The following is a 14,489-nucleotide window of genomic DNA, read 5'->3' on the forward strand; positions in this document are numbered from 1 at the left end:
GTGGATAAAGCACCGGCCTTGGAGTCAGGAGTACCTGGGTTCAAATCCAGTCTCAGACACTTAATGATTACCTAACTATGTGACCTTGGGCAAGTTACTTAACGCCATTGCCTTGCAAAGACAAAAAAAACAAAAACAAATAAAAGTCTTCTGGAACAAAAAGGGTAAATAGACCTCTAAGTGATCCAGTGGATTAGAGTGTTGGGTCTGGACTCTAGAAGATCTGAGTTCAAATCCAGAATCAAATATTTACTAGCTGTACGACCCTGGGCAAGTCACTGCTCTGTGTACCTCAGTTTCCTTGTCTGTAAAATGGGTGGAAGAAGGAAATGGCAAACCATTCTAGAATCTTTGCCCAAAAAATCTCAAATGGGGTCTGGAAAGTTGTACATCACTGAATAGCAGTCAGGTTGCAAGGAAATAGAATTCTTTTTTCAATTGTAAGATTATAAATGGCTTAAGCTTTATGGGGGACTTCACATTTCAGCCTTCCTCTTCATGAAAATGTGGGCTCATTTCAGAGGCTTGAAAAAAGATTGCAAAACCTCAGCAAGGTTTTAGCATCCTGAGTCATTTCCAGACATGTTCAGGTCTTCCTCACTGCCTTTCAGATTTTCTTGTCAAAGATACTGGAGTGGTTTGCCATGTCCTCCTTCAGTTCATTTTACAGATGAGGAAACTGAGGCAAATAGGATTAAGTGAATTGCCCAGGGTCATACAACCAGTGAGTGTCTGAGGCTACATTTGAATTCAGGTCTTCCTGAGACCAGGCCCAGGATTCTGTCCACTACTAATTGCCTCCAAGGGAAACAAGGGTTAGGTAACTTGTCCAAGGTCATACAGCTAGTAAGTGTCTAAGGCCACATGTAAACCTAGGTCTTTCTGATTCCAGACCAGGTGGAGAAATTGCTGCATATTAAATATCTTTAAGTTACTAGTTAATCAAATTTTCCTGAAATCGTTGGCCTTTTCAACTGGTTATTCAATCTAGATTTTATTCTCCACTTTAAACTAAGGATTATTGACTTTCTTTGTATCTTGGACATCTTTGATCATATCTGGGGAAGCTCATGGACCCCTTCTAATTTTTTTTAAATGGAATCAAATCCAATATACAGGATTACAAAGGAAACCAATGATATTGAAATGTGATTAACAAAATATAGAAAACAAACCAAACCAACTTCATGTCCACCTGCTTCAGCTGTTTTGCCAGTGTGGGTCTGGGAGCCAGGCAGCTTGGGGAGAACTAAGCTTTTCTGATTAGAGGCCAACTGCACTTGCCAAGTATTAGAATGGAGCATCATCGATTCAGAGTTGGCAGGGACCCTAAGGGCTATCTGGCCCAAACATTTTCATTATACAGATGAGAGAATTAAGTGCAGAGAAATAAGATCATCTGCCCAAGGCCAAATAGAGACAAGACTCGAACCCAAGCCTTTTACTCCTAGTATCTATCCATCTTTCCATTGCACCTAATGGCCTAAAGGGGATCATTCTTCCAATCTCCCCATGACCAAATCCAATAACCATGGACTTTTTTCTTTTTCCTTCCTACTACAGCCTTTTCTAATTATCCTGTGTAAGGGGTAACTAGGTAGTGGTGTAGATAAAGCACCAGGCCTGGAGTCAGGAGGACCTGAGTTCAAATTTGACCTCAGATACTAATTGTGTGACTCTGGACAAGTCACTTAACTGCATTTGCCTCAGTTTCCTCATCTGCAAAAGCATCTGGAGAGGAAAATGGAAAACCACTAAATTTATCAAGAAAATTCCAAGGGAGCAGCAGGTAGTACAATGGATAGAGCATCGACTCTAGAGTCAAGAGGACCTGAATTCAAATCCAACCTCAGACACCTAATAATTGCCTAGCTGTGTGAACTTGAGCAAGTCACTTAATCCCATTGCCTTAAATAAAAAATTTTTAAAAAAAGAAAATTCCAAATGGAATTCACTACTGAAAAGGCTAAACAACAAGATGGGAAAGAAGAGGAGACCATTAAATGAGGGAAGGGAAATCCTTTACTGAGATTCAAGTCCAACATTGATTAAACATAGTGCCTAGGCAATGAGGGGTTATGTTAAATGAATGTTAGTCTTTGAGGCAGCTAGGTGGCACAGCCTTGCCCAAAGTCACATCTAGTCAAGTAACAGACATTTGATCCCAAGTCTTCCTGACTCTGAACCCAGGTTTTCCCACTGCACCACCTATTTCAGATGGCAAAGTTCCTGTCCTAATGAAGTATATATAGACCCTTAGTTTCAACAGACAAGTAGACTTCAAGAATAGGAGAATCTGCCTCAAATTTTACTTATTAAAATGTTCTGCCAAAGTTAGCAAAATTGAGTTGCCCTCGTCTCCAACATTATTTCTTGATTAGTAATAGAAATCTTTCAAAGCTTAGTAACATGTACCTGATATTTGTTACTTGAAGATGCATCTTCAGATTAGTATTAGGAATGAGCCCCTACACTTGAGGGGCAGTAACCAGGTCCATGACACAAGGTTGTGAATTTGAGAAAGTAATAACAATGCATTCAGTTGGTTTTTTAGTCAAGTCCGACTCTCCTGACCCCATTTGGAGTTTTCTTGGATATTGGAGTGGTTTGCCACTTCCTTCTCCAGCTCATTTTACATATGAGGAAACTGAGGCAAACAGGGTTCAGTGACTTGCCCAAAGACACCTAGCTGAGTTGTCTGAAGCTGGATTTGAACTCATGGTGATGAGTCTCCTTGACTCAGGCCCAGTTCTCTAGCTACTGCAGCACCTAGCTAACCCTAAGTAAAAGCATTCAAACTTTTTTGGCAAATGGAAAAGCTCTGGTTTTTATCAAATAGACAAGTGCCCTAGTTACCCTTGGTCTGGTCTCACCAAGTTCTACTGCTCTACCTGAATTTCTGTCTCTGCAATAAGTTATCCCAAGGTATCTCCCCCTTACAGGGCCAGATCTGAGCTCTAAGACCCTCTCTCCAAGGTCTCTCTCCATCTCCCTTCCCTATATGTATTCATCCTGTTAACTGATTTGAAGGCATCTTTCATGCAGACATGACTCCCCTAACATCAGTGTTGCGGTATTACACACCAATGATCAGTCAGTCTCCTAGAGAATGGACAAAACGATCTTCAGTCAGGACCCTGATTTCATAGATTCAGGGCTGCAAGGGACCTTACTGAATTCAGCACCTTCGTCTTCTCGATGAGGAATCTGCCTTTGGATAGGAATCACAGTCAGTCAAGCAACAAACCATAATAATATCTACTCTGCCCCTGTGTTGGGGATACAAAAAAGAAAAAGAGAAAGGGAAAAAAACATTGTCTGTGATCTTTCTCTGACAATCCAAGTTTTCTTTCACAAAATCATCATGTTGTAAACTAGAGAAATAAACAAAGAGATTTACTATTCTGGAGATGTTTAAGATGGTGAAAGAGCAAGTAGGGCTTCTAAATTGAGTGACTATAGACCGGAAACTCTGGAGGAACCTTAGGGTGACCTCTTAAAATTGTTTTACTTGTAGATCCCAAAGACTGTGCACATTTCCTCACAAGAAAAGGGCACTTTCATTCAGCTTTGTATTCCCCGAAGGAATTTGGTTCATGCCCTCCAGTCTGATAGAATTTGCTATTTTATTTCAAGATCTGCCTAGTAAATTCCTAATTTGATCCAAAGCCAGGAAGCCAAGAAGCTCAAATTCTGCCTGCTCGGCAGGGATGAACCTGAGCCAAGCCACTTTTGTGTCTTTTGAGTCATCAGAAATAAAAATAAATGACTGTCCAATGGAGTTGGGGGTTAGATAACACATATAAGTGTAATAGTTGTTAACCTGACCAGCCAGTTGAATCAGATCTCCCCATTTACTGACTATTCTGGAAGGAAGAAAAGAGGGCAAGAACCAGGACTTGAGTGCCTATTGTGGGCCAACAATCAGCAAGTATTATGAATGGGAGTTTTCTTGTTGATCTTCATGGTTAAATTCAGGGATATGTGGTTCTTTCTTTTTTTTTAAATATTTATTTATTCTCTTTTTGTACAAATAATTTTTATACATTAATAAAATATTCTTGTTTAAGAATAAACAGAATACCCTCTCTCCCCACAAAATATAGACTTGCTTGAGTGATAAACTAAAGGGGGAGAGAGAAAAAATTAAAATTAAAAAAATAATAGTAATAATTGTAGGTATGGCCAGGTGGCGCAATGGATGGAGCCCCAGCTTTGGAGCCAGGAGCACCCAAGACCATATCTGGCCCCATACACCCAACAATCACCCAGCCATGTGACATGCAAGCCACCCCACCCCCACTGCCCTGCAAAAACCAAAAGAAAAAGAAAAAGAAAGACCCAAAATAAAATAAAATAGTAATAATAGTAGGGGGTGGCTGGGTGATGGACAGAGCATTGGCCCTTGAGCCAGGAGCACCTGGGTCCAAATCTAGCCTCAGACACCCAAAGATCACCCTGCTATGCGGCTCCAGGAAGGCCACCCAGCCCCATTTGCCCTGCATCCTCCCCCAAACAATAATAATAATAATAAGTGTGCTCAGTTTGTGTTCCAACACCACTGTTGCGGGTGGATCACATTCTTTATAAGTCCATCGCAAAACTTACTTCCATATTTTTCCACCATTGACATTGCTGATCACAACTCCCTCCTTTCATATTTCTCCACTACCATGTATATTTTCTCTCTCCTTTCACTCTGACTCTGCTGTAGGGTAGCTGAGTGGCACAGCAGACAGATCCCGGGCCCTGAGGCCAAGAGGCCCTGAGCCCCCATACCACCCCTTAGGCCCAGCATCCACCCGGTCCTATGGTCCTGAACAGGCCATCCAATCCCAGCTCCTTGCAAGAAGTAAAAAGGAAAATGTGTTACATCTGACCACTCTCCCCCCCATGGTCCATCCTCTCCTCCATCACTCACATCCCCCCCTTCCCCCTGTCCCCCCCTTCTTACTCCAGATGCCTATACCCCATTGAGTAAACATGCTGCTTCCTCTCCTAGCCACTTCTGATGAGAGAGAAGATTCCCTCATTCCCCCTTGCCTCCCCCCCTTCCATATCATTGCAATAGCTCATTGTAATAAAGAAAAATCTTATTATATGAAATATCTTGGCCTATTCCCCCCTCTCCTTTTTCTTTCTCCCATTCCATTTCCCTTTTTTCTATTGACTCCATTTTTACACCATATTTTATCTTCAAATTCAGCTTTCTCCTGTGCTTCAACTATAAAAGCTCCCTCTACCTGCTCTATTAACTGAGAAGGTTCATATGAGTATTATCAATTTCTTTTTTCTATGAAGGAATACATGCAGTTTATCATCATTAAGTCCCTCATATTTTCCCCCTCTCCTCCAATCTCCATGCTTCACCTGAGTCCTGTATCTGATGATCCAACCTTATGTTCAGCTCTGGCCATTCTAACAGGAACATTTGAAATTTCCCTGGTTCATTGAAAGTCCATCTTTTTCCCTGGAAGAGGACATTCAGCCTTGCTGGGTAGTTGATTCTCGGTTGCATTCTAAGCTCTTTTGCCTTCCAGTATATTGTATTCCAAGCCCTATGAGCTTCCAATGTAGTTGCTGCTAAGTCCTGTGTGATCCTGACTGCAGCTCCACGATATTTGAACTGTGTCCTTCTGGCTGCTTGTAATATTTTCTGTTTGACTTGGGAGTTCTGGAACTTGGCTATAATATTCCTAGGGGTTGGTTTTTTGGGATCTCTTTCTCTGGGGGATCAGTGGATTCTCTCCATTTCTATTTTGCCCTCTGCTTCTAGAATATAAGGGCAATTTTCCTGTAGTAATTCTTTGAAAATGATGTCAAGGCTCTTTTCCTGATCATGACTTTCAGGCATTCCAATAATTTTTAAATTATCTTTCCTAAGTCTGTTTTCCATATCAGTTGCTTTTTCAATGAGATGTTTCACATTTTCTTCTAATTTTTCATTTTTTTGGTTTTGAAAAAATGAATCCTGGTTTCTCGTAAATTCATCAATCTCCCTGAGTTCCATTCTTTGTCTGAAGGATTTGTTTTCCCCAGAGAGTTTTCTTATCTCTTTTTCCAACTGGCCAATTTTGCTTTTTAAAGCATTCTTCTCCTCCATAACTTTTTGAACTGTTTTATCCATTTGACCTAAGCTGGTTTTTAGCATACTATTTTCTTCAGCATTTTTTTTGGATTTCCTTAACTAGGCTGCTGGCTTCATTTTCATGTTTTTCCTGCATCTCTCTCATTTCTTTTCCCAGTTTTTCTTCTAACTCCTTCATTTGATTCTCAAAGTCTTTTTTGAGCTCCATCATAGCCTGAGCCCAATTTCTGTTTTTCTTGGAGTCTTTAGATGCAGGAGCTTGTGCTTCCTCATCTTCAGACTGAGTATTTTGATCCTTCTTGGGCTCATTTTCAAAATATTTCTCAATGGTGTTCCTCTTTTTTCTCTGCTTGCTCATTTTCCCAGCCTGAGTCTGTTTGGGGGGTGCTTCATGAGTTTTGGGGACACTCCCACAAGGATCTCAGTGTGTGAGGCTCTGTCCTCCCTCCTGGTCTGTGAATGACCATATGTGCCCCCCCTCTGCCATGGGGCTGAGGTGGGGGGGCCTGCTGTTCTATGGGGGGGCCTAGACTGCAATCAGGATCTGAATGTGGTCAGAGCCCCAGAGTCCTGTTCCAGGGGCAGAGCTCGGCAGTCTCTCTCTCTCTTCACTCCCCTCCCTAGGTTCAATGGGCTCATGCCCTGGGGGCTCCTGCTTACCAGCTTCTACTTCTGTTCCTGGATCTGGGCTGCCACCACTCTGCTCACTGTGTGCCCTGAGGGCTGGGCTCCACATGCTCGCTCTGGCAGAGGTCCCCGCTGTTCCCCTACTTTGTGCCCTGTGCTCCCCGGGGCATAGCTCAGGAAACTCCCCTGCTGCTGTGAGCTGCGGCTCCCAGAGCCCTGGGGCTGCTTCCAGGAGGCTGAAGTTCTTTCACTCTGGCGAGCTACCCTTCCAACCCTGGGGAGCAGAGCCTTTCTGCTCTTTTCCAGGTTACCTTGAGTAGGAGAACTGACTCAAATGGGTCCCTTTGTGGGTTCTGTCTCTCGAAAGTTTAGTTAGAGTCCTTAGTTTCAAAGTTTTATGAGAGAGCTTCTAAGAGACGTTGCTCTCTTGTTGCCATCTTCTATGTGGTTCTTTCAAAAGATGAATGTTTGCTTGGTTTGACAGTGTGGGGGAGGAGATGGCACAGTGGATAGAGCACCAGCCCTGGAATCAGGAGGACCTGAGTTCAAATCCAGCCTCAGACACTTAATAATTACCTAGCTTTGTGGCCTTGGGCAAGTCGCTTAACCCCATTGCCTGGCAAAAAAACAAAAAAAAGGTCATAAGACAACATTGTCTAGCATTGATTTGGGGATTCAGAGATATTAGTTAACTTATAAGAGATTTGCTACTTATACCCTGGGAGATTCGATTTAATTCAGTTAAGTATTTCTGAATCTGAGTAATAATGAGATGTAGTGGAACCTGAAGAAAGGACCATCACTGCATTAGGAGTCAGAGAATCTGGATTCAGATCTCACCTCTAACTTACTACCTATGTGACCTTGATTAAGTCACTTAACCTGATCCTCATGTGTAGAGTGAAGACCATTGTACTCAATGGCCTCTAAGTCATTGGCATCTATGATCCTAGAAACATGACCCTTCCACATTGGAATATGGGCAGAGAAAGTGAGAATTGCAATTTTGCACAGCACCCTCTCACTTCAATTCAATTCACTCGCATGTCTTGGCATTCCTTTTTTGAATGTCATGATCTTCTTCAAGAATGAAGGACATGGAATGGCTAGGTGGTGCAATAGATAGAGCACCGGCCCTGGAGTCAGTAGGACCTGGGTTCAAATCCAGTCTCAGACACTTAATGATTACCTAGCTGTGTGGCCTTGGGCAAGCCACTGAACCCATTTGCCTTGCAAAAACCTAAAAAAAAAAAGAATGAAGGACAAACATAATCATCAAAGCACACTGGAAAGTGGGTTAGACTTGGAGATTTTTTTTTAATTCTCTAAAGTGTCCATTTTAGAGAGACTGAGGCTCAAAGTGTTTCTGTGACAGATGGATCAGAACTGGAGTTCAGTCTTGAACTCAGATCTTCAAATCCTAAAACCAATAACACCTTTGACTCTATTATATACTGCTTATGTACAGGCTCATTGCAGTCACTGCTTCCCTTTCTAAATGCTTATAAAACCATGCCTTTAATAATAATAATTCTTATTCCCTCCTGAAAAAATAAGTTCATTTGGGGGTTACAAGTGGGTAAATCATTGAGGAAAGGAGGAAAAGGAGTGTTATTATCTTAAAGATCTTGTGAACAAATGAATCCTTAGAAGGAAAGAGATCAGCTCTTAAGTCCCTAGAATCTAGGTTGAAATCATACCTGATACTGCCTATATGACCTAGGCCTCAGTTTCCTCATCCGTAATGAGATTGGACTAGATGGTTTCTGAGATCATTTCCAGCCTTACATAGGCTCCTTTCAAGGTAAAATAAAAAACAAACCCCAAAAGATAAATATTAAATAACCCTGGACTCATACTGAGATCACTTAATCAACACATAAACAGCTAGTTCAGCCTGCCCTTCTTGCTTACAAGCCTCAAGGGAAGGCCTACCATGTCCTACCTCTTACTGTGACCAACCCAACTTTCAGTTCCTTCTTATTTCCAGCCTGGCTTCCCTTCTGGCACCTCTCTCCAACCCAAGAGAAGTTTTCCAGGTGCCCTTAGACCTCTATCTCAGAGGATTGTTCCTCAAGTTGGAGGAGCCACCCAGTCCTGTGAGAGAAGTGTCACATAAAAGCCCCCAAAAGTTTACAGAACACAGTCCCCTTGCTCTCCCCATGCCATTCCTAGGGAGAAGAAGGGAAGGAGTATTTTTTCCTTCCCCCCACCCCTACTCCTTCAGCCTCCTCCTCTGCTCCCAGTAGTCTGTTCTTTTCTTCCTGTTTGGAGTTGATGGGGGAATAGATGGATCTGAGATTTACCCTAAGGCATGTTCCCTGTGGTGAGAATGCCTCCTTGACAGCCAAGTGTCATAGAGTCAGCAGGGCTTGAGTTCAAAATCTATCTCAGACACTTGATAAGTTTGTCCTTGGGGAAGTTGCCTCAGTTTCTTCAATCTGTAAAATGATGAAGGTGGCCTTGTTGGCCTAAGGTCCCTTCCAGTTATAAATCTATGTTCCTATGATCCTATGACCTTTCTCTAGAGGGATGGATGCTGGACCCTCTGTCTTATGATCTTCTAAAGGTAGACCTGGCTAGCTCTGAGGAGAGAGGAAGTCAAAACTTGTAGATAGAGTCAGACCTGGTGAGACAGAATCCACCAGTTCCTCAGTCATCAGCAAAGAATAAAGACCTCTCTCCAGCTCCTCAGGCTTCTTCTTAAGAGGCTAGAAAAAGGGAGCAGCTAGGACATGCATTGGATAGAGCATGGCCCCTGGAGTCCAGAGGACCTGAGTTCAAATCCAGCCTTAGACACTCAATAATTGCCTAACTGTGTGACCTTGGGCAAGTCATTTAACCCCATTGTCTTAAATAAATAAATTTTTTTTTAAAAAAAATTTTAGGAGGCTGGAAAAATAGGAAGAAGGGGAGGAAGACTGGGGAGGAGGACTTGGGGAAGAGGGTCCTGTTTCACTTTTCACCATGAAAGTTCAGAATTCAGGCAAGCAATGACAAGAATAGGCAGTTCTAAATAGGAGACCACAAGATGAAAGAAGGTAGGAGCAGAACTTCAAACCTCACCCCTTGTCCCAGTAACCACAGAACCCTTTGAGGTTGCATCATAAAGTCTAAAGACACATGGGGTGCTAGGAACTGGGGGTAGGGGCAGCATTGCCCAACTTGTGGGACACATACAGGAAATGTCATATGTCACTTGCTCAATTTCTGGGCAATTAGAAGAACTGGTGGAGGTGCTAATAAGAGGGCAATGGTGGAATATGGGCATAGTCTTAACTTGGAGTGCTCAATCTCAGAGAAGGAACTACTTTCTACCTATGTGACTTTGAGCAGATATGTTCACTCCTCTTGGGATGGTTTTCCCATTGACAAAATGAGGGAGTAGACCTCCAACTTCCCTCCCAATTTAAAATCTACAATTGGGCCATTCCATGACTGTCTCACTTCTCAGCTTTAAGTGAAGTGCCATCTGGAGCCTATGACCAACTCTCAGAACCCAACTCCAACCAAATGCCATGACAACCCGAGATAAGTCAGACTTACGTCTTTTGATTCACCAGAAATAAAAATGGAGTTTGAGGGTTAAGTTAATTGCATGTTTTAAGTGGAGTCATTGTTAGACACCCCAGTCAGTTTAATAAGATACCCCATTTCCTGATCATTCCGAAGAGGAAAAAAAAAGAGGAAAGAAACAAGTATTATTAAGTCCTCAGACAAGACCAGCCTAAGGCAAACGTGGGTAGTCAAGAAATTTACCTAGCGCCTTCCCACCCCTCCACCTGAATCTGATATCCTATTCACTACTGGTTAGCTGACTATCAACTGATATCCAATAAATGGTTAATTGATAAAGGTTTTCCCTTCCCCAGGGTATTTATATTTTAATAGGAGACTATTAGAAGAGTCTTAAAAACACAAAAGAATGAATCTTAAAAGTACAAATTCAGCCACAGCAACAGATGATAAGAGAGATCTTTTATTGATGGGAGTGGGGGTCATCTATAGATAGCTGTGGCATAGCAAAATATCTGAATTTAGAGTCTGACAAGCATGATAGAGTAGATTGGATGCTACAATTAGCATCCAAATGTTTGACTCCATCCAGATTTTCCTAATCACTACCTGTGTGGCCTTGGGCTAACTAAACAGAGATGATTTCTAAGTCTCTTGGGGCAGGAAAAAAAATGAAAAAGTTAGTTTCACCTTCCTTCAACATATTGAGTGAAGCTCCTGAGGTGATTTACATGGATTCAGGTTATGTGATATGATGGAAATTGAAAGGAATCTTCATATTCTAATATAAGGAGTTATAGGCAACATGGTATAGTGATCTGAGAATTGGGAAAATATAGGCTTAAGAACTGACTCTGGAATAGACTAACTTTGGGACCAGGGGTAGATCATTTAGCCCCCCAATGTCCCAAGTAAGTCTCTAAGATGAGTTAAAAACGTGTATATTGGTGACCCATAACTGAACCAGGCCTTTCATCCAAAAAGCCTTAAAGTGTAGTCTCTATTCAAGCATAGATAATGCTTAATATCTTCTCTGCCTCCCTGGCTGACTGTGGGTCCAAGTCACAAAAGAGGTGAAATAGCAAGACCATGGCCTGGGCCAAGAAGGGGGAAGAGATAAGGAAATTGGAAAGGACAAAATGAAGCTATTGAAATGAAAGATTTGAATGAGATGGTCTCTAATCAATCTTTCTACTTTAATGGCCTATCACCAGTCCTTCCTGAAAAAGATATGTTCAGCTCTCTTTTTTTTCTTGTTTTAAATTATAAACTTGGCAAACATCAACATATATGAACATTTCTATTGAAATAATAGCAGAAAAATATGATTGTATTTGACTGTGATTTCATCATTACTTTTAGGTTCTTTCTTTTTTTTTTAAAAAATAGAAATTAAATTTTAAATGGCAGTCTTACCTGGGTTCCCCCTGTAGTTCTTGATCTCTTCTGTGTATTTTTTAAGTTTTCCATGAACACTTTTTTCTTTTGTTTCTTTTTTTTCTACTCCCACTTCCTCCACCAAAAAAAAAATTGCCCTCTTCAAAAGTATTAAGGCCCTCCTTTAAAACAAATAAATATAGTCAAAACAAATTGCTACATTGGTTGTGTTTGAAAATGTGCTTCTGCTCTATCTATAATCCATCACCTCTCTGCCAAGAGCTGAGAAATATCAGTCTTCTAGAGTTGTATGATTGGATGTTGCATTAAACAGAGTCCTTAAGTCTTTCAAAATTGTTTTCATTGACGTTGCTTTAGTCAGTTGACCTGGTTATGCTCACTTCATACTATATCGGTCTACTTAAGTCTTTCCAGGTTTCTCTGAATCCATCTCTTTCACCAGTTCTTATGACACACTGATATTCCATGATATTCATTTACCATAAATTTTAGTCCCCTAGCTCTAATGAAATTTGCCACAACCCATTGTCTCCTTATGGTCAAACTCTGCTTCTGTAGGCTGTATGTCTATCGGTAACCTCCAATGCCCTGTCTCTGTTACTTCTCCCTCCTATAATTACTGCCATATTATAATAAATGAACCCAACTTGGGCTCTTCCAGCTAGGAAACTTTTAGATTATGTTATTTATTATATGTCATATAAAAGTATATAAAGAATATTATTATGTTATATATAATAAATGATGTAATATTTAATAACATTATTGCTATAGATCTTTAATTGTTTCTTCCCCAGCAACTGGCCAGTAATAGGTGATAAAGAAATGCTTATTGGTTTAATGGTAGAACATGCACAGTTTTGTAAGGTAGGTAGTTTGGGATTAAAGGTGAATTTGTCTACTGAATTGAAGCCTCTTTGCATTTCTTATTCCACAGGGAAAACTCCTAACCATTTTGCTCAAGAAGTCTATATATTGACTCTTTTCTTGCCTCATGGCTTTCTCTCTAGGCCACTACCCATGTCTATGTGACCATAGTGGATGAAAATGACAACGCACCCGTTTTCCAACAGCCGCGCTATGAAATCCTGCTAGATGAGGGTCCAGAAACCCTTAATATCAGCCTCATCACAATCCAGGCACTTGACCTGGATGAAGGCCCCAATGGCACCATAACCTATGCCATCATCGCCGGCAACATCATCAACACCTTCCAGATCAACAGCATCACAGTCAGTGTCCTTTTCTATCTTCTACCCTAGCCTGGTCTGGAGAACCCCAGGCATTGAAACCCTGCCTATAAGGGACAGGCAGTCTCAAAAACTGAATCTACTGGTTGGGCTTCATGAGCCAGGGAGACTTCAGGGAACTGGTTGTGATCTCTGTGATGACTGAAAGAGTCAGAGGCAGAGACACATACCCTGGGGTTCAACTAGATTGAGGAGAAAACTGATCAAGGAACCTATACAGAGAAGCAGTGTGGCATTTTTCACTTTCTCTGTTGGCCAGCAGGGCACGAGAGCCAAAAGCTATCCTGTTGATCTCTCCCCAATGCCCCAAGTCTCTCCTACACCTGGGCCCAATCAACTGCAAGTGATAGCCAAACTTCTTTTCCAAATTCTCTGTTATTCAAAAGGTCCTGTGGCTCCAAGGTTTCTTTACCTCTGATCTCATACCCTATATATCTTTCTCTAGGGGGTCATCAGCACTCTGAAGGAGCTGGATTATGAGATCAGCCATGGCCTATACACTCTAATTGTCACTGCCACTGACCAGTGCCCTATCCTGTCTCATCGCCTCACTTCTACAACTACGGTATATGACAGGCCCCTTTCTTTGTAAAGGATCCCCAACCACCCAGCTGGGATAGGGAGATGGTGAAAGGCATTATACTCTCATTGAAAAAATACATGATTTATGGACCTTCTGTCTGTCTTATCTCAAACTTTGATATTATATGTGACTTTGAGGTTGTCTCTGAACTTCTTCAGGATTCACTTTGCTCACCTAACAAATGGAAATAATTCTATCTACCTTACCTTCATCCCAGGGATATTGTGGAGATCACAGAAGTTAGAACATTCAGAATGGAATAATAATGAAATCAGTTTACAGTTTACAGAATGCCTATAAAACTAATTCTTGTGATTCTCACAACAACCCTTTGAGGTAGGGAGGCTACAATTATCATTCCCTCCAATGTGGTAAGAATTTCATGAATCCCGAGACTACCTGGAGAGTTTTCACAGGCCGAGTAAGCCTTGACTAAGTTGCCATTCCCCTTACAGGTGCTGGTGAATGTCAATGATATAAATGACAATGTGCCTATCTTTCCCCGGAGCTATGAGGGACCCTTTGATGTCACTGAAGGCCAGCCTGGGCCCAGGGTGTGGACTTTTCTGGCTCGGGATTTGGACTCAGGCCCCAATGGGCAAGTGGAATACAGTATCGTGGATGGGGACCCTCTGGGTGAGTGATGTTCCAGGCCAGGATGTGCCCTAAAGAGAGCTATTTCTATCCTTCTCCCATCCCATGGAGCTGGATGGCCCCAAACATGTAGATATAATCCTGATTGCCCCTTTCCATGACATCTCTATTATGCAGGTTTGCCTATAAACACAAAACACACATTCACAAAAAGCTCAACACAGAAATACATAGAACCACACCTTTATAACAAAACCTCACTTATCTGACTTTAAGCTTAATGGAGGCACTTTCCCCTACCACAGCTCTGTGAGGTAAGTAGGGCCAATGTTACTTCATTTTACAGGTGAAGAAATTGAGGTTAAGTGACTTTACAAGGTCAGATAATAAGTGATTTCTAATTCTAAACCCTAAAATTGATAACTCTCAATGA

At 41.7% G+C, this 14,489-nt stretch overlaps 1 protein-coding gene across 1 annotated transcript in view; it reads left to right on the plus strand.

Moving 5' to 3' along the window:
• Positions 1–14,489, plus strand: part of CDH23 (cadherin related 23) — a 460,126-nt gene that overhangs the window by 395,856 nt on the left and 49,781 nt on the right. Inside the window, exons 34-36 of the mRNA XM_074232774.1 lie at positions 12,640–12,861; positions 13,325–13,444; positions 13,918–14,098. Coding sequence (XP_074088875.1) covers positions 12,640–12,861; positions 13,325–13,444; positions 13,918–14,098 — 523 coding nt within the window. The remainder of the gene's footprint in view (positions 1–12,639; positions 12,862–13,324; positions 13,445–13,917; positions 14,099–14,489) is intronic.

Source organism: Macrotis lagotis, chromosome 4, assembly GCF_037893015.1.
Source record: "Macrotis lagotis isolate mMagLag1 chromosome 4, bilby.v1.9.chrom.fasta, whole genome shotgun sequence".
Lineage (NCBI taxonomy): Eukaryota > Metazoa > Chordata > Mammalia > Peramelemorphia > Peramelidae > Macrotis > Macrotis lagotis.